A 26,079-nucleotide genomic window follows, 5' to 3' on the forward strand; every position below is an offset into this window, starting at 1 on the left:
ACGTGACCCATTCACGCAGAACGATGCCGTGACTCCTTTTTTGGGGTGGTTCGCTTGGATCTAGGGTTGGAATTGAGGTGCGGGGCAACACGAGTCGATGGCGGGGCCATGACCCATTCACACGGAAAATGCCGTGGCCCCTTTTTTGGGGTGGTTGACCTGGATCCAGGGTTGGGATTGAGGTGCGGGACGACACGAGTCGACGGCGGGGACGCGACCTATTCACGCGAAACGATGCCGTGGCCCCTTTTCTGCGATGGTTGACCTGGATCTAGGGTTGGGATTGAGGTGTGGGATGACTTGAGTAGACGGCAGGGACATGACCCATTCGTGACCCTAGTTTAGGAACGGGGACTTGCCTGGCGTTGGTGGCATCCCTGTCCACGCAGCTGTGCCGGAAGCCGGTTGTGGAGCTGCACCGTGGGAGGCCTCCACGGTCCTTTTATCCTAAGCGTGGATATGGCGGCCGGGGCCCGGTCGCCGCACCGGGAAGCCTAGGGTGCCGGGCTGGATCGTTGAGGCAGCACAGGAGTATGTTTGCTGCTGCACCTATCTTGATGCAAATCTGGTTGGATGCAGATCGGGATTTAGATTACATTGTTTCCTATTTTTTGTTAAAAACAAGTAATTCCATATTTCCATATATGTCTCATGTAGATAAAGACTGTTCCTTAATTATCACTAGAATTAAGGCATGCAATTAGGCAACTAATTAATTAGATTAGTTGTAGGGCTTCACAGGATTTTTGTAGATCTGGGTAAGCGTTTGCTCTGTCTAGTTCTGTTAAGTGGACTGGTGTTAGCATCATGATCTGTTTGTTTGATTGGAGCGTGGGCACATCTATTGGGTTATAAGTTTTGTACAGTTTGAGGCTGGTTGCCTTAGCGGAGGATTCGGTTCATGATATGCATCGAGGTTTTGTAGATTTCATGATGATAGGATTCCTTGTGCGTCCATACTCCTGCTGCGGAAGCGCGGATATGCGTCTATGGATAGGTGGTGAGTCCATAGTTGTCGGAAGCGCGAAACAATGCTGCGGCCCCATTTCGGGGGTTGTTGACCAGGGTCTAGAGTCGGGATTGAGGCGTGGGACGACACGAGTCGACGGCGGGGGTGCGACCCATTCGCGGCCCCAGCTCAGGAACGGTGGCATCCGCTAGAGCGGGTAGTGGAGCTGCACCGCTGGAGGCCTCCGTGGTCACTTTATCCTAGGCATGGATATGGTGGTCGGGGCTTGGTTGCCGCACCCAGCAGCCGGGGAAGCCTAGGGGGCCGGGCTGGGTCATTGAGGGAGCACAGGTGTATGTTCGCTGCTGCCATGTCTCCCTTGACCTGCCTAGATGCTAATCGGGTTGGATGTAGATCAGGATTTAGATTACATTGTTTCCTATTTTTATTAAAGACAAGTAATTCCATATTTCCATATATAGCTCGCATAGATTAAATTATCACTAGAATTGAGGCATGTAATTAGGCAACTAATTAATTAGTTAAGCAACCATAGTATGCCTTGTCCCATCGTTGTTCTTGGGTCATCGTCCTGAAACTGTTTCGGTAGTGTTTTGATCCCTATGTTTGGCCACCGGCGATGCTTGACCCTCAATCCTGTAGACCTAGGAAATGCAACTGTGGATGAGACTGCAGTGGTGTTATGGTCATAATAGTGAAAGATGGGCAATTGGGGAATATACTGATGGAGATCATATCACATTAGCTTCGGTCTGATGGTTAGAGAGGTTGTGATTCTGTAATTTGCCCCTTTGGGAATGTATGTGGTGAGCTATGCTGGGAGACACACAAATGATTGAATGAGGCTATTGTGGCCTTTTCCCCCTTAACTAATCGACACGTCCTAGTTTTATTGTGTGTATGATATACTGTTGTCACATCAATCTCACTAGTCATGCTGAATCTTTCTTGGTATCATGTACTGTACTAAACAAGTGATAGTTTGTTAGCATATGCTGATCTGTGATACCGACTTGTGTGTACGTGCTTTCTGCTTTCACATCTGTTTCACAGTCCTAAGTTGGTAGGTCTTTAATAGTCAGATGTTTTGACGAAATCCTACTAAGACACTTGATTTTCGGTGTTTGCATCCTTCGATTTGATGTTACTGTTATGCAATTTTCGTGTAGGCCCCTTTTTATTGTTAGGCATGCTCCATGTACTAATTCTTGGCTATGTGATATTTCAGTTCCCTGTGGGCCGTATCCATCGTCAGCTGAAGCAAAGGACTCAGGCCAATGGCCGTGTTGGTGCTACTGCGGCGGTCTACTCTGCTGCCATCCTGGAGTACCTGACGGCTGAGGTCCTGGAGCTGGCTGGCAACGCCAGCAAGGATCTCAAGGTGAAGCGTATCACCCCTCGTCACCTCCAGCTGGCCATCCGTGGAGACGAGGAGCTCGACACCCTCATCAAGGGCACCATTGCTGGTGGAGGTGTGATCCCGCACATCCACAAGTCCCTGATCAACAAGTCTTCCAAAGAGTGAGAAAATATATAGCAAAGGAGCATCTCTAGCTTAAACTGGACATTTTCTCAGTCGTCTGTGAGATAAGTTTATCGTCGCGTCGTTTAGCGTTTAGCTGTGCTCCTTCCAGATCCAAGTCGTTGTCTGTCTGTGTAATGTTTACCTGGTACTGATTCAGTCATTTGGACATGGTGTTTATGTTGGTTCGTTGACTCTGTGATTGGACTCTGAATGCAAAAACCTTTTAAACATGTTCTGAGTAATTGTTGGCCGTCTCCAATTCCATTTTGTCTGCATCAGCGCCCGTCCTTTGGTGGTAGCTGTTTTTGTTCCGGTTTTTCTTGAGTTGGTTTTTGTTCTTGGTTTTTTCGAGTTGGCTTTTGTTCTTGGTTTTTTTAGTTGGTTTTTGTTCTGGTTTTTGTTTCTTGGTTTTTTTGAGTCGGTTTTTGTTCAGGTTTTGTCAGTATAGCTCAGTGGAAGGGGCTGAGTAGACAAATTAGGGATGCAAATCTGTGACCCTCGCGGAGGTACCCATTTGGGCCCTTGCTTTTAGGCTCCAGATACCTGTTTTGTTTTGTGGGTCTACGACTGTTACTCCTTTTCCCATTTGAAGCCAATTCTTACACCTGTAACCAAACATGTTGCAGCTCCTGAGAAACTCACCCTGCATCCGGCTCCTCTGGTCGCAATTTCGCTCCTCTGCGTCCAGGTGCATGTCTTCAGCAGGGAGGCTTTCATACTACGTGCCATTATCTTTGTCGCAATTTCGCTCACTCCCTCTTCAGTCTTCACCTCCGTGAGTCGGACCGACGGGGCCTTGCGTGTCAGGAGTTGCGTAAATCTGAACACGCTTTCCTTCCCCTGTTTAGAAAAACTCTTCTACTATTTTTATGAGCAGCATATATATGTTTTCATCACTGACACATGAGCCTGAGACTGCTGTGGCCGCTGCCGTGAGCGCCCGCGGGGCGGGGAATGGCAGGGAAAGCGCAGGAAATGGCCAGGAAAACCAGGAGACCCAGCGCCAAGTTTTTCCACAAGGCGCGCCCGCCCCGCCCAGCCCCAGCCCCAGCGTCCACAGCGCGTGTGCGTCCCTGTCTGTCTCCGAGCACACCCAGTGACCGACCGGGGTCATCTTTATTTATCTACCCGCCCCCTTTCCCTCCCATGGCATTTCAGGATACTTCCACCCTGCTTCCCTCCTCTCCATATACCGTGTCTCAGCTTGCTAGCCCACCTCCTGCCTTCCCACTACTACTTGCTCCACTGAAATTAATCCGGAGGCTGCGGTGCGCGCATGGAAGAAGGGCTGACGGGCGAGCAGATGGCGGCGTTCCAGGAGGCCTTCTCCCTCTTCGACAAGAACGGCGATGGTTCGTTTGCTCCATTCCATTTCTTCCCCCTCTCCTGGGTTTCTTTCTTCTGTGTTGTTGGTCATTGCTGGATTCTCCAAACAATGCTAGTGTTTTGTTTTTGTTTCTGTTTCATCCTTTTATATCTGTTGGGGACTAGAACTTCGTTGCTGAGAGAGAGATCATGATACTTTGTCTCTGTGGAGACACGAAAACTCCTCAATACAAAGCACGCAGCCCGAACCTGAACCATAGGATGTGCTCATGGTTTTCTATTGTGCCGGTACTAGTCGAGCTCTGTCTGCGGCAGAGCAAGCAGTAGATCGATTGATCCACATACGCCTAGAGCTCACCGGCAGGGTTTGCCGTAAGACTAATTTTAGATACTAGAGTAATGAAGGATGGATTTCTTTTGCTTTTTGGGGTTAGTTCAAAATTAGTTCAAAACGGCAACACTTATTTTGGATCAGATGGAGTATAAAACAGGCGAAAGCCTATTTCAAGAAAAAAATGATGGATTTCTATGGGAAATTTCAAACCCACTCCTGCAATTCAAACACATTGATCGCAGAAAGAAAATAAACAACAGAGACCCGTTGCAGCAAACAAGCACTTAGTTTAGTCAAAGAACCTTTGGGAACTAAGGGCTAGCTGTTGGCTCACTTGTGCTCTGGAGGGCCCTTGAATCTTTGCAGTGGGTTATCCACCTACTCTTTTCAGAAAAGAATAAGATGCCCCTACCCTTCAAGAACCAAAACTGTTTCTGTGATGGCTGTGGTGACATTACTTGTCACACACTTGTCTGCTCATATACTACACACATTTAACTAGAGCTCCAGTTTATCATATCTTTGGTCAAAGCCTTTGACCACGTGGTGTTGTGTTGGCTGGCCCCTTTGGGATCAGGATAAGTATGAGCTGAACTGAAAATGATTTTTCTTTCGATGAACCAAATGAAAAAGGAGTTTTCGAATAGGATTGACATGTGAGATGTTGGGACATTAATTTTGTCACATGAAGGATGCATCAGCTTGGAAGAGCTGGCCGCGGTGACTCGCTCCCTCGGCCTCGACCCGACCAACCAGGAGCTCAACGACATGATGTGTGAAGTCGACATGGATGGGAACGGCACCATCGATTTCCAGGAGTTCTTGAGCCTTATTGTCAGGAAGATGAAGGTGAAGCTCTGCAAACTGATGAAATGTCAACTGTTTGTTTTAATTCTCTTATTAGTTTGAGCGTGATGTTACTTACGATTTCCATGGGAATTTGCAGGACGGGGACGGCGATGAAGAGCTCAAGGAAGCTTTCGAGGTCCTGGACAAGGATCGAAATGGTTTTATCTCTCCTGTTGAGGTGAGTTTGTTGGCACCCTCTTCTCAGGTTCCGATAAGATAATCCCCAAGCTCATTTGAGGCATTCCTGAATTTCATGTTGCCCATGTGAAATGCAGCTGAGGACGGTGATGATCAATCTCGGGGAGAAGATGACCGACGAGGAGGTCGAGCAGATGATCAAGGAGGCGGACACCGATGGCGACGGGCAGGTGAACTACGATGAATTCGTGCTCATGATGAAGAATGCCGAGCGCAAGATAATCGGGTGAACAAAACTAAATGCTGGTGATGGATGGATGCGGAACCACTGGTTCTCAGATTGGATGCACTGTCTCCGTTTCCGTTGTAAATTCGCTGCTTGTAGTATTGTTATTTTCTGAAGCCACGGTAAGCTTGTGTATTTATCTTAAGAAGCTGTTTGTGCACTATATATGTAATGTAACGGCAATTGCCACATATATTTACACCACGTTCTTTGGTTCTTGCAAGTTATGCTAGCCACCTTTATGTTTTTCTACAATGTATATCGCATGGTCAATCCAACGGTCCACACAAACTCTTACTCCCTCCGTTCGGAATTACTTGTCTCGAAAATGGATGTATCTAGAACTAAAATACGTCTAGATACATCCATTTCTGCGACAAGTAATTCCGAAGGGAGGGAGTATGTTCTAAGAAAAGAGAAGAACTCAGGCAGTCCCTAAAAGAATCTATCATGTCAAGTTCACTACTTACGCTTGAATGTTTCCCTTTCATTTTGCCATAATCTATATGTATATCATGTGCTCCAGTGAAAAGTACGTACAACACCATGAAACTAAAAATCATGGGAAATCTGAACATCAAACCTAAGAAGAGATGTTAGCAAACACATCAAGCACTAGATAAATTACCACAATATTGTATATGTAGTTATGTACAGATCTGGCAAGAGGATACAAAACCCATCCTTATTGGCACCACAAGCACATGATGGGCTCCAGGGGGCAACACTGCTAGCAGATACTAGTATGCAGTACACAAACCACACAGGGAGTGTTGGGGGATCATGCCCAAATGTCAAGTCTGACCACCAATATACAATCATATATCATTGGTTCATGATACGAGATACAACGCCACGGCTTCTAAGCCGCAACCGCCTCTCGCGGTTTGCTGCTGCCTTCTGGTGGTGCCAAGCTGTCGTAGTACTCGACGAGGACCTTCCAGCCACCCGGGCACATAAAACCATCTGGTGGGCTCTCACGGTTCTTGGCAAGGCTACGCATCTGTTTGCAGAGGAAAGTTTGTTAGGACAATGACTTAAAAAAAGCTGGTGCCGAAGTTACTGATGCGCAAATGACACTGAAATGAATTACCTTTGTGCCAGAGATGAACAGGAAGTCCTCTTTCCTCGATGGGTCGAAGAAATTCATCTTGTTATGCTTTGTGTCATATGCAGCCACCTGATCCAAAATAAGAATCAGAAGACATGTCAAGAAACCATCATAAGTCTACGATGCTGTATTTCGAAAATGAATAATAAACTGTTGAAGTCAAGATCGGAATGAGGTATCTGGTCTGGCATGATTACACACCTTGAAAGGAAGGATATTGAGCCTCTCAAGCCCAGGAGCCATGCTCAGTACTTTTTTCCCGTGATCAGCATCATAAAGGTCCCTCTTTTCGGTTGGGTGGCCCATACCAGCAGGGTCTCTTCCGACAATATAGAAGTTTGCACCAGCATTTATACGAGCCTTAGCATGCCACTGGACCTCAGTTGGCCCAGCATAGTGCATTGGAGAGGGGAAGATTGCAACCACAGTTGATTCTGGGTTTAGGACACCTTCCTCAAGAACCTAGCAGAATTAATGAAGAAGAAACGTCAGAACCATGCAGGAACTATACATTTACATCTTAAAGTGTCTATACTAGTGTCATCAAATAAAAGGTTTCAAAACACGGCATGGCATGATTCCTGTTGCCCAGGATTATAGTTAATTTCTATGGCATATAGGAGTCACATTTCTTTTTTTATAGAAAATGGATGATAGGATTAAAAAAAAAAGGGCAGCCCCAGTGCATGTAGCTCCCGCTTGCGCAGGGTCTGGGGAAGGGTCCGACCACTTTGGGTCTATTGTACGCAGCCTTTCCCTACATTTCTGTAAGAGGCTGTTTCCAGGATGATAGGATTGTTATAACTAAATACCTTCTCATGCTGCTTCATTCTCACACTAAGAGGCACATCATCTGCTTTTGTGAATCCTCCCAGTGGATGGAGAAGAAGAACAGGGTTTTTGTAGCCCATCTCAAGAAGGCGCCTCCGTGTATCAGTCATGAGCAACGCATGCCCATTGTGCACAGGGTTACGCAGTTGAAAAGCAAATACCGCATCTGCATTGCGCCTGGCAAATTCTTCACGCAGCTGTGCTGGAGACAAACGATACTGATCCAGACCATCATTATACTTGATTGGTTCTATAACCTCCAGGTCTCCACCAATCAACCAATCACCAGCATTTGTAATCGCCTCCTCTACGTACGGCAGTCCACGTGCAGTTGTTCCCCAAGTCCGTGCAATTCTTTCTTCCTTGTTATGCTTGTAGATCTCAATACTGAAGAAAGAAGGAACGAGTGTTAAAAATGAGTTGCGGATGTAGAGCATCAAGTACAGTAAAATAAAACCACACTCCTATATCATATAAATAGGCTATGCTTGTTTCCAACACATTGGAAGCCATGTGTAACATCTTGTCAAGACTAGAGATTCCGTCAACAGATAGCGGCGTGTTACGTCGATGTCATTATGTCACTCTAGTTATCCGGTAACTACATTTTTGGGCCAGCATCATTTTCATTTTTAGTGTTCCATGTTTAAAAAAAAGTCTATACTTAAATGGCAAATACAAGAGAATCACGGTGATGTGAGTACGAGGCATCGCACGTCCTAAAGTACTAGGAAAGGCGGCGAAAAAACGACAAAACGGAAATATCTATTCAAGGAAACGATACGATAAGATATGTAATTTGATATGCCTGAAGGTATTATCAAGTTTAATACGACCGAAGATACTACCAAGTTTAATACGACCGAAGATATTATCAAGTTGACTACGACCGAAGGTATTGTCGACTTTACTAATCATCTATTGGAGGATGCATGATTGGAATACTACGGTTATCTGAAGTCTGTCAACATATACAAATATACTGTTAAAAGTATGAGTGAAGTCCTCACTATCATAGCCCCATTCCACAAAAGTGGAAACTGCTACAAATTTAGTTTGACTGTCAAATAAGCACTCGAGGTAGAAAATTGCTAACCATCATTGCCCGTATTCTTGTAAAAGAAATATATACTGGCACTAAGTTTAGATACGACCTAGAATTGTGTACACAGATAAGCTATGTAGCTATTGAAATGTGCAAACCATATGTCCTATTAACAGTGAATCCACAAGTTTCAGGTTGAAGAAACCACCATTGTCAGCAGGAGCCCAAATAAGCTCACAACCCAAGCCCCCAATTCCTACCCGAACATTATAAATTCCATCTTGAAATTGGTACGTACACTACAGTAGCTACATTTAATCATGGGAAAGAATCGGCAGACATGAATCGGAGAGAGGGGAAAAGAGAGAGAGAGAGAAGGAAGGGGGGATGCGTTCTCACTCGCTGAGCACGGCGACGGGGCGGTCGTGGGCGTCGACGAGCGCGACGGTGGTGGCGCCGTCGGCCTGGATGGCGCGGCGCTGGGCGTCGTCGAGGGCGAGGACGATGGGCACGGACATGTTGACGAGGCTGCCATCGGCGCCGCGGACGGCGTTGAAATGAAGTGCTTGGAGGAACTCGGTCTCGCGCATGAAGCCGCGCAGCGGGCTGGCCCAGCCCTCGCTGAGCACGTGCAGCCACTCGGTGTCCACGCGGCCCAGGCGCAGCCGGTGCGGCAGCGCCGCCGCCTCCCGGCGCAGCGCCGCCCGCCGGCCGCCCTCCTCGGGCGCCACCAGCTCCACCAGCCTGCCCCCGTCCGGCTCGATCAGGCCGCCGGCCCGGCACCGCACCCCGCGCGCCGCCGCCGCCGCGGCCCTGCCGCCCCTTACCGCGACCCGCGTCGCCGGCTGTCCCTGGCCATGGCCCCTGCCCGGCCGCGCCAGCTGCGGGAACCTCACTGCGAAGGCGGCCTGCGTCGCCATGGCTGCTGCTTCTTGCCGACGATTTGGTCTCTCCCAGATTCCACCTCCGCCGCACTACTTATATCGTGTCGGGGCGTTTATGTTTTCGTCTCGCTCTTGCCTTGTGGCTGGCGGGCGGGGCGGCCTGACCTTCGCGGTGGGTGTGTGTATAAAAAATGGGGAGGCAGGGTGGAGGTGAACCTGGACGGGATTGCGGGGAGGGTGCGGGGCGGAGGCCATGGGCGCGGTGAACGTGGACAAGGGAGTGGGGGACGTGGGGGCTGCGCTAATGGGGGCTGATGAGGATGATGGATGGAGCGGGCTGGGAAGTGCCTTCCTCGCCTTGCTGCCTGTGGGCCGTTTTGGAGTAGTATTATTTTTTCGTTCAGGGACACTTGGACTTGGACTGGTGTCCCGAACGACTTTCGTGACGTGTGAACTTATGTGTCCTTTGTCGAGTCTGGATCGTCTACGCTGTGGGGGTTTATGGCCCCGCACGGGCACGGCTCCTTCTTCCTTGACCCTCAAAAAATCCCCAATTACATGGACACTCCCTCCGTCTGAAAATACTTGTCATCAAAATGAATAAAAAATGATGTATTTAAAATTAAAATACATCTAGATACATCTTATTTTATTCATTTTGATGACAAGTATTTCCGGACAGAGGGAGTACAAATCATAGACCAAAAGACGCACACCACAAATCATATGCAGAAGACATAATTATAGTATCTCGGATGAGACGCGAATCAACCTGTGTTTGGATGGTTAGAGCGACTGTGGTATTGCAGCCCATCAAGGTTCAAATCCTGATGCTCGTATTTATTCTTGGATTTATTTCAGAATTTCTGGCGATGCGCATTCAGTGGGAGGAGACGAGCGCTTGTGTCTAAAAAAATACTCCCTTCGTTCTGAAATATTTGTTGGAGGAATAGATGTATCTAGATGTATTTTAGTTCTAAATACATCCTTTTTATGCATTTCTTCGACAAGTATTTCGGATGAGACAGCCACGTTGGTCCAGGGATCGATCTTGAGCGTGTCGGGTAGCTGCCACCACAACCAACCGTCGAGCCACAGACTTGTCCTCCGTGCGGTTCCTTCCTGATTCAGTTGATACAAAATTATTCCTCTTTCCTTCTACGGTGAACGAGATTACTTCTCATGTGTTGTATGTTTTTTTTTTTTTGGAAAGGGGTTTGCCTGCCCTCTGCGTCATCATGAATTGTAGTGTATGATTTACTCTTTTTGGATTTGATGCATTTAGCCCTGATGTGTAACCGGTTTTGCTATTTCTTAGGCAATAGAGAAATAACTATGTTTTTCCTGTAAGATCCAAAAAATGGATCTTGTTCCACTATCAAGAGATAACGGAATAAACTGAACACAGAATAATTATGTTTGTTATGTATGTGCGTGTGGGGAGGAGGTGGTGAGCAATGGTGGTTTTCATGACATGGCATTCCATTTCATTGGCAGTTTGGCATAGCTAGATGGAACTAGTCGGTTGGCTCTTCTTCTCTTACTCACCACCTTCAAATAACAAGTACTCCCTCTGTATCGAAATAGTTGTCGTTGGAGTAGCTGAACTTCAGCTACTCCAACGACAACTATTTCGGTACAGAGGGAATAGTTCTCTCCATGCCCCTCCCTCTTTTTGATCCATCGTTTTGGCGGGTCTCCCCTTAGGTGGAGTGCTCGAGCTCATACTAGTGGTGGTGACATAATAATCCTTCCGTTTGACCCCTTCTTGGTGGTAGCTTAGTACGTATCACCGAGAACATAATTTTTTGGTGAGGATATGGTGATTACTGCAGTATGCTTCTGACAAGGTTCCTTCTTATAGTGCTCTCAGGCTTCCGTCACGATGTGTCTCCTACTGTGGTCTACGACGCTCATCATCGACAAAAGACTTGTTCACGTGGAAATATGTGTATCCAATTGTAGTCATGCGTCAAGGGACCCCGACGTAGGAGGGATAAAGCTCGAGGACTGGCCTTAACAACACAATTAGTCTGCTGGTTGGATTGTAACATCCCAACTTAGGGTTTTCTCTCCAACTTTTCGTCTGGTAACTGATCATTGTTGTATCCACTCAAATTTTTGTTATGCCTTTATATCAATTCATTTCTTTGTTATTATGCGTTCCTTCACTTTTAGTAGTAATAGCTAACAGATATGCGATGGCGTGCATACTAAAGAAACAACATGATTAGCATGCACTCCATCCTGTGCCACCTCAAATAATTTAGGTTCGCTTGTTGTTATTGGTCAAATGTGGTGGGGTTGTGCATAATCTATATAGCGAACTGATTTGGGTGCTATCACACGGGGCTTGTTCGACTCGATCCTAAGAAAGGATCGATGTGACCCAAAAAAAGAGAAAGGATCGATGTGGACGAGAAGATGTAATGTGAGGGCATCCATGTAGTGGAGACCATCTAACTCAACATGGTTATTTGGTCATCAAGGTCTTTAGAACTCTATCTATTAATTAAAAAGAAGAAAGTTGCCCAATTATTTAGCGAAAAAAGGGAAGACAAATGTGACAATATGTCCATGAGGCAGGACAACACAAGCAACCTAGCTACCCACAAAGGCCTGCACACAACAACGAAGAGTAGTGCTCTGTCGAGGTTTGCCAGCACAGTGTCATTGCCGTAAATTCTTCCCGAGCAAATGACTCTAGCTTCACTGGAATATATCTATAGGGTATAGACATAGTAGCTCCAGCCACTGGAATCCACTCGAACGATCAACCAAGATCCCTGACCCACGATCGACGCACGAGTTTCCTGTTAGTCTATGCCAAACAATCGGTCAGAAGAGTCGTGGACAAGGATGTCGAGCATATGACCTGCCCATTGTATGGCACCATTGCCACCGAGTTTCCTCTTGACACGTAGTAACTCCGACCGTTAGATCTACAAAGAAGGCCCCAACCATGTGTATTGTGAGATTCGACAAATCGGACGCCTGATATCTACCAATAGAACATTTTCCGAGGGGCCATTATTTGGTAAATAAAGACATCATTTGGAGTGTGGGATATTGTACGTTAATTAAAACTTGGAGAGATGCTTGGATTCCGAGGGGCCATAACCTTCAGCCAGTAACACCAAAGCGTAACTGCAGACTCAATTGGGTGGCTAATTTCTTGGATGAACATGGTGCTTGGAATATGCAAAGATTGCGAGAACATTTTTGGGACATGGATGTACATGAGATTCTTAAGATTCGTACCTCAGCGAGGAATGGCCAAGACTTCCTAGCTTGGTTCCCGGAGAGGAGCGGACAGTTCACCGTGTGAAGTGCATATCGTCTTGCCACCTTGGGCGCTATCCCTGGAGTAGTGGGCGCGTCCAGCAACACCCCATCCGAGGAGCGGCCGGTCTGGCGCTGCATATGGGGTGCAAAAGTGCCCCTTAAGATGAGGATTCTGTCTTGGAAGGTGGTCTCGGGTGCCCTAGCCACTAATGCTTGCAAAAATACCGTCATATATCTACGAGGGATACATGCCCCTTATGCGCAAAGGAGAAGGAGACCAGCTTCCACGCCCTAGTTGCATGTGATCATGTGCGTGAGGTGTGGCTGTAGATGAGGTCGATGTGGAGATTACCTCGCCAGGAGCTGTTGCAAGACACAGGGCAGGACTGGTTATTGAATGTGTTGGCAATTTGTGATGAGTTGATGAGGGAGTGTGTGATCATGTTGCTTTGGCATATTTTGTCCCTCTGGTCTGACTTAGTGCATGGGAAGGAAGTGCCAACGGTGGCTACAACAGTCTTATATTTGCATAGTTATTTGCAGTCCTTAGACCTCCCCAGAAAGTATTCTACAAAAGAGATTATCAAAGGCAAGATGCCTATGGTGCAGGAGGAACCGACTGTTGTGCAGAAGGAGCTCCAGGTCCTTCCATGGCCGAGGCCACCACCGGATCGGGTGGCCCTGTCTGGTGATGGATCTTTCTTATAGTCTGATGGTTCAGCAGCGACAGGAATGATTCTGAGGAGGCATGATGGGAGCATTATATTTGCGGCATACTGTTGCATATTTAATTGCAATGGTGCACTGGAGGTGGAGTTACATGCGCTAATGCAGGGTATGGCTCTGGCTATCCAGCATTGTGAGCTACCTATCATAGTCCAGTCGGATTCTTCTGTGGCCCTCTCCGCTATGCCTGGTGACAGCTTAACCAGGCCTGCCTATGGATATCTAGTTGTTGAGATTCGGCATCTTATGGTAGATAGAGTTTTCATTCCCTTGAAAATTAGTCGTGTGCAGAATAGGGTAGCAGATCGATTGACCATGTATAGTCGTACAGAGAGCACTATTGCTGCAAAAAAAAGTTTTCCTTTTTCCTTTTTTTCTTTTTTTGAGGGTAGGGGAGGGGGGAGGGGGAGGAATCTACCAGCACAACGTTGAATGGGTTACAGGGCAGGACTGGTTATTGAATGTGTTGGCAATTTGTGATGAGTTGATGAGGGAGTGTGTGATCATGTTGCTTTGGCATATTTTGTCCCTCTGGTCTGACTTAGTGCATGGGAAGGAAGTGCCAACGGTGGCTACAACAGTCTTATATTTGCATAGTTATTTGCAGTCCTTAGACCTCCCCAGAAAGTATTCTACAAAAGAGATTATCAAAGGCAAGATGCCTATGGTGCAGGAGGAACCGACTGTTGTGCAGAAGGAGCTCCAGGTCCTTCCATGGCCGAGGCCACCACCGGATCGGGTGGCCCTGTCTGGTGATGGATCTTTCTTATAGTCTGATGGTTCAGCAGCGACAGGAATGATTCTGAGGAGGCATGATGGGAGCATTATATTTGTGGCATACTGTTGCATATTTAATTGCAATGGTGCACTGGAGGTGGAGTTACATGCGCTAATGCAGGGTATGGCTCTGGCTATCCAGCATTGTGAGCTACCTATCATAGTTCAGTCGGATTCTTCTGTGGCCCTCTCCGCTATGCCTGGTGACAGCTTAACCAGGCCTGCCTATGGATATCTAGTTGTTGAGATTCGGCATCTTATGGTAGATAGAGTTTTCATTCCCTTGAAAATTAGTCGTGTGCAGAATAGGGTAGCAGATCGATTGACCATGTATAGTCGTACAGAGAGCACTATTGCTGCAAAAAAAAGTTTTCCTTTTTCCTTTTTTTCTTTTTTTGAGGGTAGGGGAGGGGGGAGGGGGAGGAATCTACCAGCACAACGTTGAATGGGTTACCGGCGGCTTTTGGAGTGTGGCGAGTCCAACACGAGCGAGAGATATGCACAACCTTTTTTTGGTGCTTTCCCGTCATGAATGATCGCTGCGGGTGTTGTTTTAGTAATATGGCCTAATGGATGCGCTTTTTGTTATGTTAGCAACAGCTGGTTTCAAGACAGCAACAGGCTTGGCTTTGTTTAGTGGGGGAAAATCAAGGACCATACGTGATTCTGTTGGTCCTAGGCTCCTTTCTAGCAGGCTGAACAAGTGGTAAACTCGTGTCTGCTACCGCCGAAGATGCCAATCTGAAATGAGTAACGTGGGTGGGCAACCAGGGGAGCTCTTCACGGGGCAGAGGGGCGCTGCAAAATGATCAGCAGTGGTTTTGGCGCGAGCGATGTTTTGTCAAGGGGAAGCAGCACCGGGCTGCAACTTATTTACCACTGATAATAATATAATGAACGGGTTGTATTTTGGTACTGTAGAAGGAAACGATCACGCGCGGTACCGTACGTACGTGGGATAATTCAAAGGCCAGCGGTGCATGCCTGCGCAGCGGCGATGGCGATGGCGATGGCGACGGGGAGGGAAGTGGACCTGGCAACCTCGGCCCTGACGCGACGGGAGGAAACCACACGCGAACCACGAGATCCAACAGAGGCGGGTCAGAGTGTCCCGCGCGAACAAAACAAGCGTGCGTCAGCGAGTACGTCCACGCTGAGCGAGCCTGTTGCCTTCCGTGCGTGGGGACGTACGCACACCTCCCGGTGGCCGGTGCCGGCCCCTTCCTCGGCGGACGACGCGCATCCGTCGAGGTAGCCCAGGCTGCAGCGGTCCGCGGCCGTAGGAGTAGTGGCGGAGCTACAATAAAAAAACCAGGGCGGGCCGCATCAGGCATTCACTCATAGGTTAGGCCAACTCCAGCGTGCGATCCTACCCCATCCGTTCTAATCTGTTTGGGGTAAAACAGACGAATAACACGGCCCAACGCGTGATCCCAAACAAACAAATTTTTGGATTTCGTCCGTTTTGGACCCATTGCCAACCCAAACATACGCCGTGTTTGGGTTGAAATGGACATCGCGCAGACGGGCTGGACGCACGCCCTTGTCCTCCCCGTGGCCTGCCTGTTGGGGACACTAGCCCTCCATTCACCTCCACCCGCCCTCTCCCGCCCCACGCCGCCGCCAGCGCCGCCACTATTCTCCGACCGCCACCTCACTGCTCATCCCTCGTCCGTCCATACGAAACCACGTCTCTACATGGCCGCCACCACACCCGCGCTTCCGTAGGAGTTTTGGCCGTCGTTTGGAGGAGTTTTTGCCGTCGCCGCCGTAGCCGGTGCCAGAGGGGATACGACCGCCGGCGACGACTATGGACCAGGACAACTTTCGTCCGGCACTCCTCAGCGGCCTGTAGCCGGCCGCCAAACGCCCCTGCTGCATCGAGGTGATCATCACGGCCTCTTTTCTACCACGACCGCAAGGTGTTTGACACTTTGCCCACAAAGATATGGACAATGTAGATGATTTTTTCTTCAATAACTTCATTTATACATCGGATGATTCGTCCTCGGATAACGAAGATCTAGTGGTGGCTGCACTGGTCGTTCACGACCACATTGAACGGGAGCGGCCTCGGTACAGGGGGTCAGTTTTGGGAAACGTAGCATGCAATTTCAAAAAAAATTCTACGCTCACGCAAGATCTATCTAGGAGATGCATAGCAACGAGAGGGGGAGAGTGTGTCCACGTACCCTCGTAGACCAAAAGCGAAAGCGTTTGCCAACACGATTGATGTAGTCGAACTTCTTCTCGTTCCGACCGATCAAGCACCGAACGTACGACACCTCCGAGTTCTGCACACGTTCAGCTCGATGATGTCCCTCGAACTCTTGCTCCAGCAAAATGTCGAGGGAGAATTGCGTTAGCACGACGGCATGATGACGGTGATGGTGAAGTGATACACGCAGGGCTTCGCCTAAGCACTGCGTGAATATGACCAGAGGTGTAAACTGTGGAGGGGGGCGTCGCACACGGAGGAATCAATCTTGTGTCTTCTAGCGGTGCCCCCCCACATATATATAGGTGGGAGAGGGAGAGGGGCAGCAAGGGGAGCCCCAAGTAGGAGTAATCCTACTTGGGCGCCTCCCACAAGTCGGCCTCCCCCTTCCATAAGTGTCGGAGGGGGAAGGAAAGAGAGGGGGGAGAGAAGGAAAGGGGGAGGCCGAATCCTCCCCCTTCCTTCTCCCTTCCCCTCCTTCCTTATCTCCTATTTTGGCCTATATGGGGGTGCACCAGCCCACCAGGGGCTGGTCTGTCCCTCTCTTGGCCCATAAGGCCCATATCTTTGCCGGGGTGCCCGGAACCCCTTTCCGGTGACCCGATACGTACCCGGTACCCCCGAAACACTTCCGTTGTCCGAATACTATCGTCCTATATATGAATGTTTACCTCTAGACCATTTCGGGACTCCTCATCATGTCCGTGATCCCATTCGGGACTCCGAACAACAATCGGTCACCAAATCACATAACTCATATAATACAAATCATCATTGAACGTTAAGCGTGCGGACCCTACGGGTTCGAGAACTATGTAGACATGACCAAGACACCCTCCGGTCAATAACTAATAGCGGAACCTGGATGCTCATATTGGCTCCCACATATTCTACGAAGATCTTTATCGGTCGAACCGTTATGACAACATACGTTATTCCTTTTGTCATCGGTATGTTACTTGCCCGAGATTCGATCATCAGTATGTTCATACCTAGTTCAATCTCGTTATAGGCAAGTCTTTTTACTCGTTTCGTAATGCATCATCCCACAACTAAATCATTAGTCACAATGCTTGCAAGGCTTCTTATGATGTGCATTACCGAGAGGGCCCAGAGACACCTCTTCGATACTCGGAGTGACAAATCCTAATCTCGATCTATGCCAACCCAACAAACACCTTCAGAGATACCTGTAGAGCATCTTTATAATCACCCAGTTACGTTGTGACGTTTGATAGCACACAAGGCATTCCTTCGATATGCGGGAGTTTCATAATCTCATAGTCGGAGGAATATGTATTTGACATGAAGAAAACAATAGCAATAAAACTGAACGATCATAATGCTAAGCTAACGAATGGGTCTTGTCCATCACATCATTCTCCTAATGATGTGATCCCGTTCATCAAATGACAACACATGTCTATGGTTAGGAAACTTAATCATCTTTGATTAACGAGCTAGTCAAGTAGAGGCTTACTAGGGACACGGTGTTTTGTCTATGTATCCACACATGTATCAAGTTTTTGGTTAATACAATTCTAGCATGAATAATAAACATTTATCATGAAATAAGGAAACATAAAATAACAACTTTATTATTGTCTCTAGGGCATATTTCCTTCAGTCTCGCACTTGCACTAGAGTCAATAATCTAGTTCACATCGCCATGTGATTTAACATCAATAGTTCACATCTTTATGTGATTAACACCCATAGTTCACATCGCCATGTGACCAACACACAAAGGGTTTACTAGAGTCAATAATCTAGTCCACATCGCTATGAGATTAACACCCAAAGAGTATTAAGGTGTGATCGTGTTTTGCTTGTGAGAGAAGTTTAGTCAACGGGTCTACCACATCCAGATTCATATGTGTTTTGCAAATTTCTATGTCTACAATACTCTGCATGGAGCTACTCTAGCTAATTACTCCCACGTTCAATATGTATCTAGATTGAGACTTAGAGTCATCTAGCAGTGTCTAAGCTTGCATCGATGCAACTCTTTATGACGAACTCTTTATCACCTCCATAACCGAGAAACATTTCCTTAATCCTCTTTAAGGTAACCAAGAATAATTTTGATCGTTGTCCAGTGATCTACTCCTGGATCACTATTGTACCCCCTTGCCAAACTCATGGCAAGGTACACAACATGTCTGGTATACAACATTTCATACTTTATAGAACCTATGGCTGAGGCATAGAGAATGACTTTCAATCTCTCTTTATCTTCTTCCGTGGTCGGGTTTTGAGGCTTTACTCAACTTCACACCTTACAATACATGCAAGAACTCCTTCTTTGACTGATCCATTTTGAACTCCTTCAAAATCTTGTCAAGGTATGTACTCATTGAAAATATTATCAAGCGTCTTGATCTATCTTTATAGATCTTGATGCCCAATATGTAAGCAGCTTTAACGAGATCTTTCATTGAAAAATTCTTATTCAAGTATCCTTTTATGCTATCCATAAATTCTATATCATTTCCAATCAACAATATGTCATCCACATATAATATCAGAAATGCTACAGAGCTCCCACTCACTTTCTTGTAAATACAGGATTCACGGTAAGTCTATATAAAACCATATGCTTTGATCACCTCATCAAAGCGTATATTCCAACTCCGAGATGCTTGCACCAGTCCATAGATGAATCGCCGGAGCTTGCACACCTTTTTAGCACCTTTAGGATCGACAAAACCTTCTGGTTGCATCATATACAACTCTTCTTAGAGATATCCATTTAAGGAATTCAATTTTGACATCCATTTTTCAGATTTCATAAACATAAAATGCGGCAATTGCTAACATGATTTAGACATACTTAAGCATCACTACGGGTGAGAAAGTATCATCGTAATCAACTCCTTGAACTTGTCGAAAACCTTTTGGTGACAAGTCAAGCTTTATAGACAGTAACATTACCATCAGTGTCAGTCTTCTTCTTAAAGATCCATTTATTCTCTATGGCTCGCTGTCGTGGAATAGTCACGGCAGATGTCCTAGCGTGAGGACTTAGTCGTGGAGCCATCGCAACTAGGTTAGCTTAAAGGGGTTAAACGGGACAAAGGACACATGAGTTTATACTGGTTCGGCTCCTTGTGGTGAAGGTAAATGCCTAATCCAGTTTGAGGTGGTATTGCTTATGTCTCGATTACCAGGGAGCAAATACGCTTGACCTAGCTTTGTATCTCTTGTTTCTTGCCCTGAACCGCCGCCGGGTCATCCCTTTATATACACAGGTTGACGCCCAGCGGCTCACGGAGTCCCGGCCGGCTGATAGACAACGTGTCCGGCTCGGTGACTAAGTTTACATGCCTTACAATACAAGTCTTATACATATGGAGGTTTACTCCTATGGGCCTTAAGTCTCCCTTGGGGCTTGGGCCCTTGCCGGTGAACCGCCATCTCCAGTATCTTCATGGGATTCATATTGATGCACCGCTGTAGGTATAACCCGGCCCCTCCTCGGCGGGTCATACCTAATAGTCATATCCCCAACATTAGGCCCTAGGTTGATTTGAACTTGTTCATGTCAATCTTCAACATTAGAAAAAATCTTCCCTTCTTCATTTGTGCAAGAATTCATAACCCGCCATGACGTCATCTCCTAGGCTTGTGGTTACCCGCCATGACGTCACCTGTCATTAATTTACACAATATCCAATATATCTTAACAGATCCTTATCTTTAATAGCCGTCCCGAGAATAGAGGCGCCCGAGCAGCTGGATAATTGATACGTCTCCGTCGTATCTATAATTTTTGATTGTTCCATGCCAATGTTATTCAACTTTCATATACTTTTGGCAACTTTTTATACTATTTTTGGGACTAACATATTGATCCAGTGTCCAGTACCAGTTCCTGTTTGTTGCATGTTTTATGTTTCACAGAAACCCCATATCAAACGGAGTCCAAACGGGATAAAAACGGACAGAGAATATTTTTGGAATATTTATGATTTTTGGGAAGAAGAATCAATGCAAGACGGTGCCCGAGGGGGCCACGAGGCAGGGGGATGCGCTCCAGGGGGTGGGCGCGCTCCTGACCCTCGTGGGCACCCCGTAAGGCGGTTGATGCTCTTCTTTTGCCCCAAGAAAGCTAATTTCCGGAAGAAAAAAATTGTGGCGAAGGTTTCAATCCAATCGGAGTTACGGATCTCCGGATATATAAGAAACAGTGAAAGGGCAGAATCTGGGAACGCAGAAACAGAGAGAGACAGAGAGATAGATCCAATCTCGGAGGGGCTCTCGCTCCTCCAGCCATGGATACCATGGACCAGAGGGGAAACCCTTCTCCCATCTAGGGATAAGGTCAAGGAAGAAGAAGAAGAAGGGGGCTCTCTCCCCCTCGCTTCCGATGGCGCCGGCCGGAACACCGCCGGGGGGCCATCATCATCACCACGATCTACACCAACACCTCCGCCATCTTCACCAACATCTCCATCACCTTCCCCCATCTATATTCAGCGGTCCACTCTCCCGCAACTCGCCGTACCTTCTACTTGAACATGGTGCTTTAGCTTCATATTATTATCCAATGATGTGTTGCCATCCTATGATGTCTGAGTAGATTTTCGTTGTCCTATCGATAGTTGGTGAATTGCTATGATTGGTTTAATTTGCTTGTGGTTATGTTGCTGTCCTATGGTGCTCTCCGTGTCATGCAAGCGTGAGGGATTCCCGCTGTAGGGTGTTGCAATACGTTCATGATTCGCTTATAGTGGGTTGCTTGAGTGACAGAAGCATAAACCCGAGTAAGGGGGTTCTGGTGTATGGGATAAAGGGGACTTGGTACTTTAATACTATGGTTGGGTTTTACCTTAATGATCTTTAGTAGTTGCGGATGCTTGCTAGAGTTCCAATCATAAGTGCATATGATCCAAGAAGAGAAAGTATGTTAGCTTATGCCTCTCCCACATAAAACTTGCTATCGGTCTAGTAAAGTAGTCAATTGCTTAGGGACAGTTCTGCAACTCCTACTACCACTTTTCCACACTCGCTATATTTACTTTATTGCTTCTTTATCTAAACAGCCCCTAGTTTATATTTATGTGCTCTTTATATTCTTGCAAACCTATCCAACAACACCTACAAAGTCCTAGTTTCATACTTGTTCTAGGTAAAGCGAACGTCAAGCATGCGTAGAGTTGTATCGGTGGTCGATAGAACTTAGAGGGAATATTTGTTTTGTTGGAGATATGCCCTAGAGGCAATCATGTATGATGATATTTCCTATGTGTTTATGAATAAAGATAGTCCTTGGACATTATCAATGATGTGTATCAACAAGTACATGACTTGTTTGTGGGACTATGCATTGTATGATGACTGTCCTAAAAGGTCCCTAGTCGAAAGGGTGGTGCAGACGTGCAGCCGATGAGATTAGCATATGTCATGGTCGATGGCTCGGTCTCACTAGCCATGGAGCATTGCATGCTAACCGGATAATATGGACTCGAAAGGATATGGTCGGATTCGATGTAGTCGGATCCGAGTCAGGATAAGGTCCGAGTCGGACAGACCCAACTATGAGACGCAGCGATATGTCATCTGTGAGCCTCTAGTACAACATACGTTCTATGTCCTAAGACCTGAGCTGACGCATGTACTCGGGATGGTGACAGACTTTCTTTGGGCCGACCAAACGCTACTCCATGACTGGGTAGTTACAAAGGTAGGTTTCGGGTTTGTCCAGTCCCATGCTGCGAGACATGGTCAAGCAAGATTGGATTTGCCCCTCCGATCAGGAGAGATATACTCTGGGCCCCTCATGTGATCCGACCAGGATAAGCATGGCCATGCGACAAGGATTATGAGATAATCCGGTTTGTGGTCGGTATCACTGGAACAAGAAAGAGGTTGGGCTAGCACAAGGATGACATCCTCGCCTTGAGCCCGACAACATATTTCGTGAGGCAAAGGGAACAGAAGTGTGACATGTTGTACAGGTTCGCCTAACCAGCTTCATAGTCTACTTGGTGTTCGGCATGCCTTGCTAGAGGCCGCTACCAATCGTGCAGTTCAGAGGTGATCCGAACTGCGACCAAGCCGACTTGAACCTAAGGGGTCATGCGCTTAAGGGAAGGACCTACGAGGTCGGACCCGAGGATACTGCTCGGATGTGATCCGAGCTGTATTCAGATTATGGTCGAGTAGACTTGTGGGCTTTAGGGTCCGTGCGAGGCCCAAGTGTTGAGCCCGCGACGGACGCCTATATAAAGTGGAGGTGCAGCACACTCATGTGATTGATCACTTCGGCGCTGTCACTAGGGTTTGCATGTGTTGCGAATAGCCACCTCCACTCGCCCCAACTATGTGATCGGACCTAGCAGTCCGCCGCACGGAGTTCCTCCTGCACGCGTGGATACCGTTAGAGGCGGTGCACTTGCGCCGCTCCGGCGAACCTGTACGTGGGATTGGACGACCGGCTGTTTGAGGGAGATCGTACGAGGAGGAGACGATCCATGCGGACGCGCTGCCCCAACTCTTCTTCCGCTGCACATCACTGCGCGTCTAGTGGTAATGAACTATGATCCATCTCCCGTAGCATGTTCCTATTGTTCTACGCGTAGGAAAATTTCAATTTGCAGTCGACACACCCTACCGTAGAACCCAACATGTTCTACCTTTAGCTCCTCATTGGGTTCGACACTCTTACTTATCGAAAGAGGCTACAATTGATCCCCTACACTTGTGGGTTATCAAGACCTTTTTCTGGCGCCGTTGCCGGGGAGTCATAGCGTGGGGTGAATATTCTTGTGTGTGCTTGTTTGCTTTATCACTAACTAGATTTTATTTGCTGTTCTAAGTTGTTCTCTATCTTTAGTTATGGATATGGAACACGAAATACCAAAAAATTTAGGTGTACTTGCTACTCATGGAGATGGGGAACCTCCTAAAACCCTCGATGCTCATTATGTGAAAGACATTATGTACTACTTTGATAATCCTGAGAAAACCCCATTCAATTATGTTGTGGGAGACACGTTGGATCAACGTGAATACTTTAGGGATTATCACTTGACACAAAAAGGGAAACTATTATGGGATCAAATTTATATGTTGCATTGGTATGCTCGACAACTATGCTTGAGATATGATTATACTTGTTGCTCTAGGATGAAGGCTCCACACCTTCCCTTTCATGCAAATTTAATGATAATGAAACCTTAGCTTCTTATGCTAATGGTATGTATGATTACTATGATGTGGAATAAATAGACGAATTCGTTGCTTTTATGGGTGCTTATGAGATTGAATCTTTGTTTAAAGAGTGTGAAAATCTTGATGATGCTATTTACAGACCTGAAAATTTTGCTATACTTAAATATTGTTATGAGAATTATGAATACAATTCCAATATTGATGCATTTATTGATAGAGTCTCCGCTGTCCAAGAAGAGACTAATATTTTGCAGGAGTCTATGGAAGAAGAAGTTGATGAAACTGTGAGTTCATTGGATGAAAAAGATGATGAGGAGAGCGAAGAACAAAAGGAGGAAGAGCAGATTAGCTACCCGTGCCCACCTTCTAATGAGAGTAACTCTTGAACTCATACATTGTTGAATTCCCCTTCGTGCTTACCGAAGGATGATTGCTATGATGATTGTTATGATCTCGTTGATTCTTTTGAAATATCCCTTTTTGATGATGCTTGCTATGCTTGTGCCCAAGATGCCAATATGAATTATGCTTATGGAGATGAACTTGCTACAGTTCCTTATGTTAAACATGAAATTGTTGCTATTGCACCCACACATGATAGTCCTATTATCTTTTTAAATTCTCCCGACTACACTATATCAGAGAAGTTTGCCCTTATTAAGGATTATATTGATGGGTTACGTTTTACTACTACACATGATGATTTTGATAGATATAATATGCATGTGCTTGCTGCTCCTACTTGCAATTATTATGAGAGAGGAACTATATCTCCACCTCTCTATGTTTCCAATATGATAAAATTGCAAGAATCTGCTTATACTATGCATTGGCATTTACCTTGTGTGCATGAATTGTTCTTTTATGACATGCCGATGCATAGGAAGAGAGTAAGACTTCGTCATTACATGATATATGTTACTTTGTGCTCACTACTAAATCATAAATCATTGTTAATTAAAATTGGCTTTGATATACCTTGGGATCCGGGTGGATCCATTACTTGAGCACCATATGCCTCTGCTATAGGATTTGTATTCAGATTGTATGCATATTATATATGTGGAGGCAGCAGATGAGATCTGTTGTCCTTGATGAGATCGGCTATGTGCACGGTTGATGAGATCAATTGCACATGGGGATTGAGGAGGCTATGTTTTCTGATGATCGGAGTCGATGAGGTCGTGACACAACCTACCCCTACCGGACGGTATCCGCCATCGGGGTTAACAGTGAAACGTAAACCCGAATCGGACCGCCGTGTGCGTAGCGCCGTGTATTTTGTACCCTAGACACAAACCGGTAGAATGTGATTCTATGCTTAACTTTGTTTTGCAGGTTTAATGTGAATAGTATGGCTCATGTGTATGTGATGCATGTGTGTAAATTATACATGGCCTGCGTGTCATGTTTGTCAGCCGGCAGGAGCCAAAGTGTTGTCATTATATTGTATAATGACCTGCGTGTCGACTTGTGACTCTATGTAAAATTCGTTACTAGTTGTAGTAGTTGGATAATAGAGATCAGGTTGATGGCTTGGCATCCCAGCGTGACAAACAAGATGGAGTTCCTAGATGGTCATCGTAGTCGGAGCCGACCTGAAGAACGTCCATGAAGGAGCCATACTATTTCACAATATGTGTTTATTTGTGATTGTTATGCTTCCTCGTTTCTATGCATGTTAGAATGGTAGAATGATCCCTCATGAAATCAAGCTAATTGCCATCCCAGATGTTGCACCTTCGCACGTCAAGTACGTCTAGTAGTGGGCTCATAAAATTGGGGTGCTGCTAGGTGTCCTTGAACTTAAGGGTTCGTGTCGGACACGGACATGCACTGCGTCAGGTTAACTTGACAATGCTATCAAAACTGTTTTGGGCCTTGTGGCAAAGAAGGTTGGGAGCCGGGGTATGAGATACCTTCCCGACCGACAGGAGTCGTATAGAGATACGATTAAAAAGGAGTTGCTTACTGGATAGGTATGTTGGCTAGCAGTGATGCTAAAGCTCACTAGTCGCATGCGCCGGTCGGATCCTGAATCACCGAGAGTTTGCGGAGGGTTGCTAACTTCAGTGGGAGTATTTCTGTTTAGGCTTGAATTGCTTTACATAAACACATTGCTTAGTGATTGCATATTTTCTATTGTAGATCAATGGCACCACCTGCTCGACCCAACTTTGCATTGAAATCAATTCTGGAAAAGGATAAACCGAATGGAACAAACTTTACCACCTGATATAGAAATCTGAGAATTGTTCTCAAGCATGATAAAAAGGAACATGTTCTAGAGGATCCACTTCCAGAGGAACCTGCCGATAATGCTAATGCCACAACTAAGAATGCCTACCATAAACTCATTGATGAATCAACAGAGATCAGCTATCTGATGCTGGCTTGTATGGAGCCCGATTTGCAACAGCATTTTGAAAATGTTGAGGCTTACGATATGATCGAGAGTCTCAAGAGCATGTTTTAGACACAGGCTAGGACCGAAAGGTTCAATGTCTGGTGATCCTTAATGGATTGTAAGCTGAAGGCAGGTGGTCCACTGAGCCCACATGTGACCAAGATGATCGGATATGTGCAAGCCTTGGATCG

The 26,079-nt window shown here is 46.5% G+C and overlaps 3 protein-coding genes across 4 annotated transcripts in view; 2 read left to right on the top strand and 1 right to left on the bottom strand.

Annotated features, from left to right (window-relative positions):
- The window catches only part of LOC123113275 (probable histone H2A variant 3), a gene marked incomplete at its 5' end in the record, with an annotated part of 4,280 nt that extends 1,555 nt beyond the window's left edge, over window positions 1–2,725 (top strand). Inside the window, 1 exon segment of the mRNA XM_044534475.1 lies at window positions 2,199–2,725. Within this exon segment, the coding sequence (XP_044390410.1) occupies window positions 2,199–2,495 (297 nt within the window). The 3' untranslated portion in view covers window positions 2,496–2,725.
- An 867-nt stretch (window positions 2,726–3,592) lies between these two features.
- LOC123113277 (calmodulin-like protein 4) lies at window positions 3,593–5,651 on the top strand. Of its 2 annotated transcripts, none has more exons than XM_044534477.1 (4): window positions 3,593–3,847; window positions 4,857–5,004; window positions 5,102–5,182; window positions 5,280–5,651. In XM_044534477.1, the coding sequence occupies exons 1-4, from the start codon at window positions 3,642–3,644 to the stop codon at window positions 5,430–5,432; spliced, it is 588 nt and encodes a 195-aa protein (XP_044390412.1). In that variant the 5' UTR covers window positions 3,593–3,641; the 3' UTR covers window positions 5,433–5,651. The 2 variants fall into 2 exon arrangements, with proteins under 2 accessions (XP_044390412.1, XP_044390413.1); XM_044534478.1 differs by having other exon boundaries at window positions 3,606–3,847; window positions 4,847–5,004.
- A 373-nt stretch (window positions 5,652–6,024) lies between these two features.
- LOC123113276 (ATP sulfurylase 4, chloroplastic) lies at window positions 6,025–9,474 on the bottom strand. Its single transcript, XM_044534476.1, has 5 exons — window positions 8,815–9,474; window positions 7,352–7,757; window positions 6,741–7,001; window positions 6,522–6,608; window positions 6,025–6,431 (listed from the first exon to the last, which is right to left on the bottom strand). Exons 1-5 carry the CDS (start codon window positions 9,333–9,335, stop codon window positions 6,291–6,293), a joined length of 1,416 nt encoding a protein of 471 aa, XP_044390411.1. The 5' UTR covers window positions 9,336–9,474; the 3' UTR covers window positions 6,025–6,290.
- Between the last annotated feature and the right edge of the window lie 16,605 nt (window positions 9,475–26,079).

The sequence above is a fragment of the Triticum aestivum genome, chromosome 5B (assembly GCF_018294505.1).
Source record: "Triticum aestivum cultivar Chinese Spring chromosome 5B, IWGSC CS RefSeq v2.1, whole genome shotgun sequence".
In the NCBI taxonomy this organism is placed as follows: domain Eukaryota; kingdom Viridiplantae; phylum Streptophyta; class Magnoliopsida; order Poales; family Poaceae; genus Triticum; species Triticum aestivum.

Bases quoted from the DNA above. Each gene is read 5' to 3' on its own strand.
- LOC123113277 (XM_044534477.1), top strand. From the start codon at position 3,642: ATGGCATTTCAGGATACTTCCACCCTGCTTCCCTCCTCTCCATATACC. The intron at 3,848-4,856 runs GTTCGTTTGCTC...AGGATGCATCAG, and splicing joins CTTCGACAAGAACGGCGATG to CTTGGAAGAGCTGGCCGCGG. The intron at 5,183-5,279 runs GTGAGTTTGTTG...TGTGAAATGCAG, and splicing joins GTTTTATCTCTCCTGTTGAG to CTGAGGACGGTGATGATCAA.
- LOC123113276 (XM_044534476.1), bottom strand. From the start codon at position 9,335: ATGGCGACGCAGGCCGCCTTCGCAGTGAGGTTCCCGCAGCTGGCGCGG. The intron at 7,002-7,351 runs GTATTTAGTTAT...TAATTCTGCTAG, and splicing joins GAATGAAGCAGCATGAGAAG to GTTCTTGAGGAAGGTGTCCT. The intron at 6,432-6,521 runs GTAATTCATTTC...CTCTGCAAACAG, and splicing joins TGTTCATCTCTGGCACAAAG to ATGCGTAGCCTTGCCAAGAA.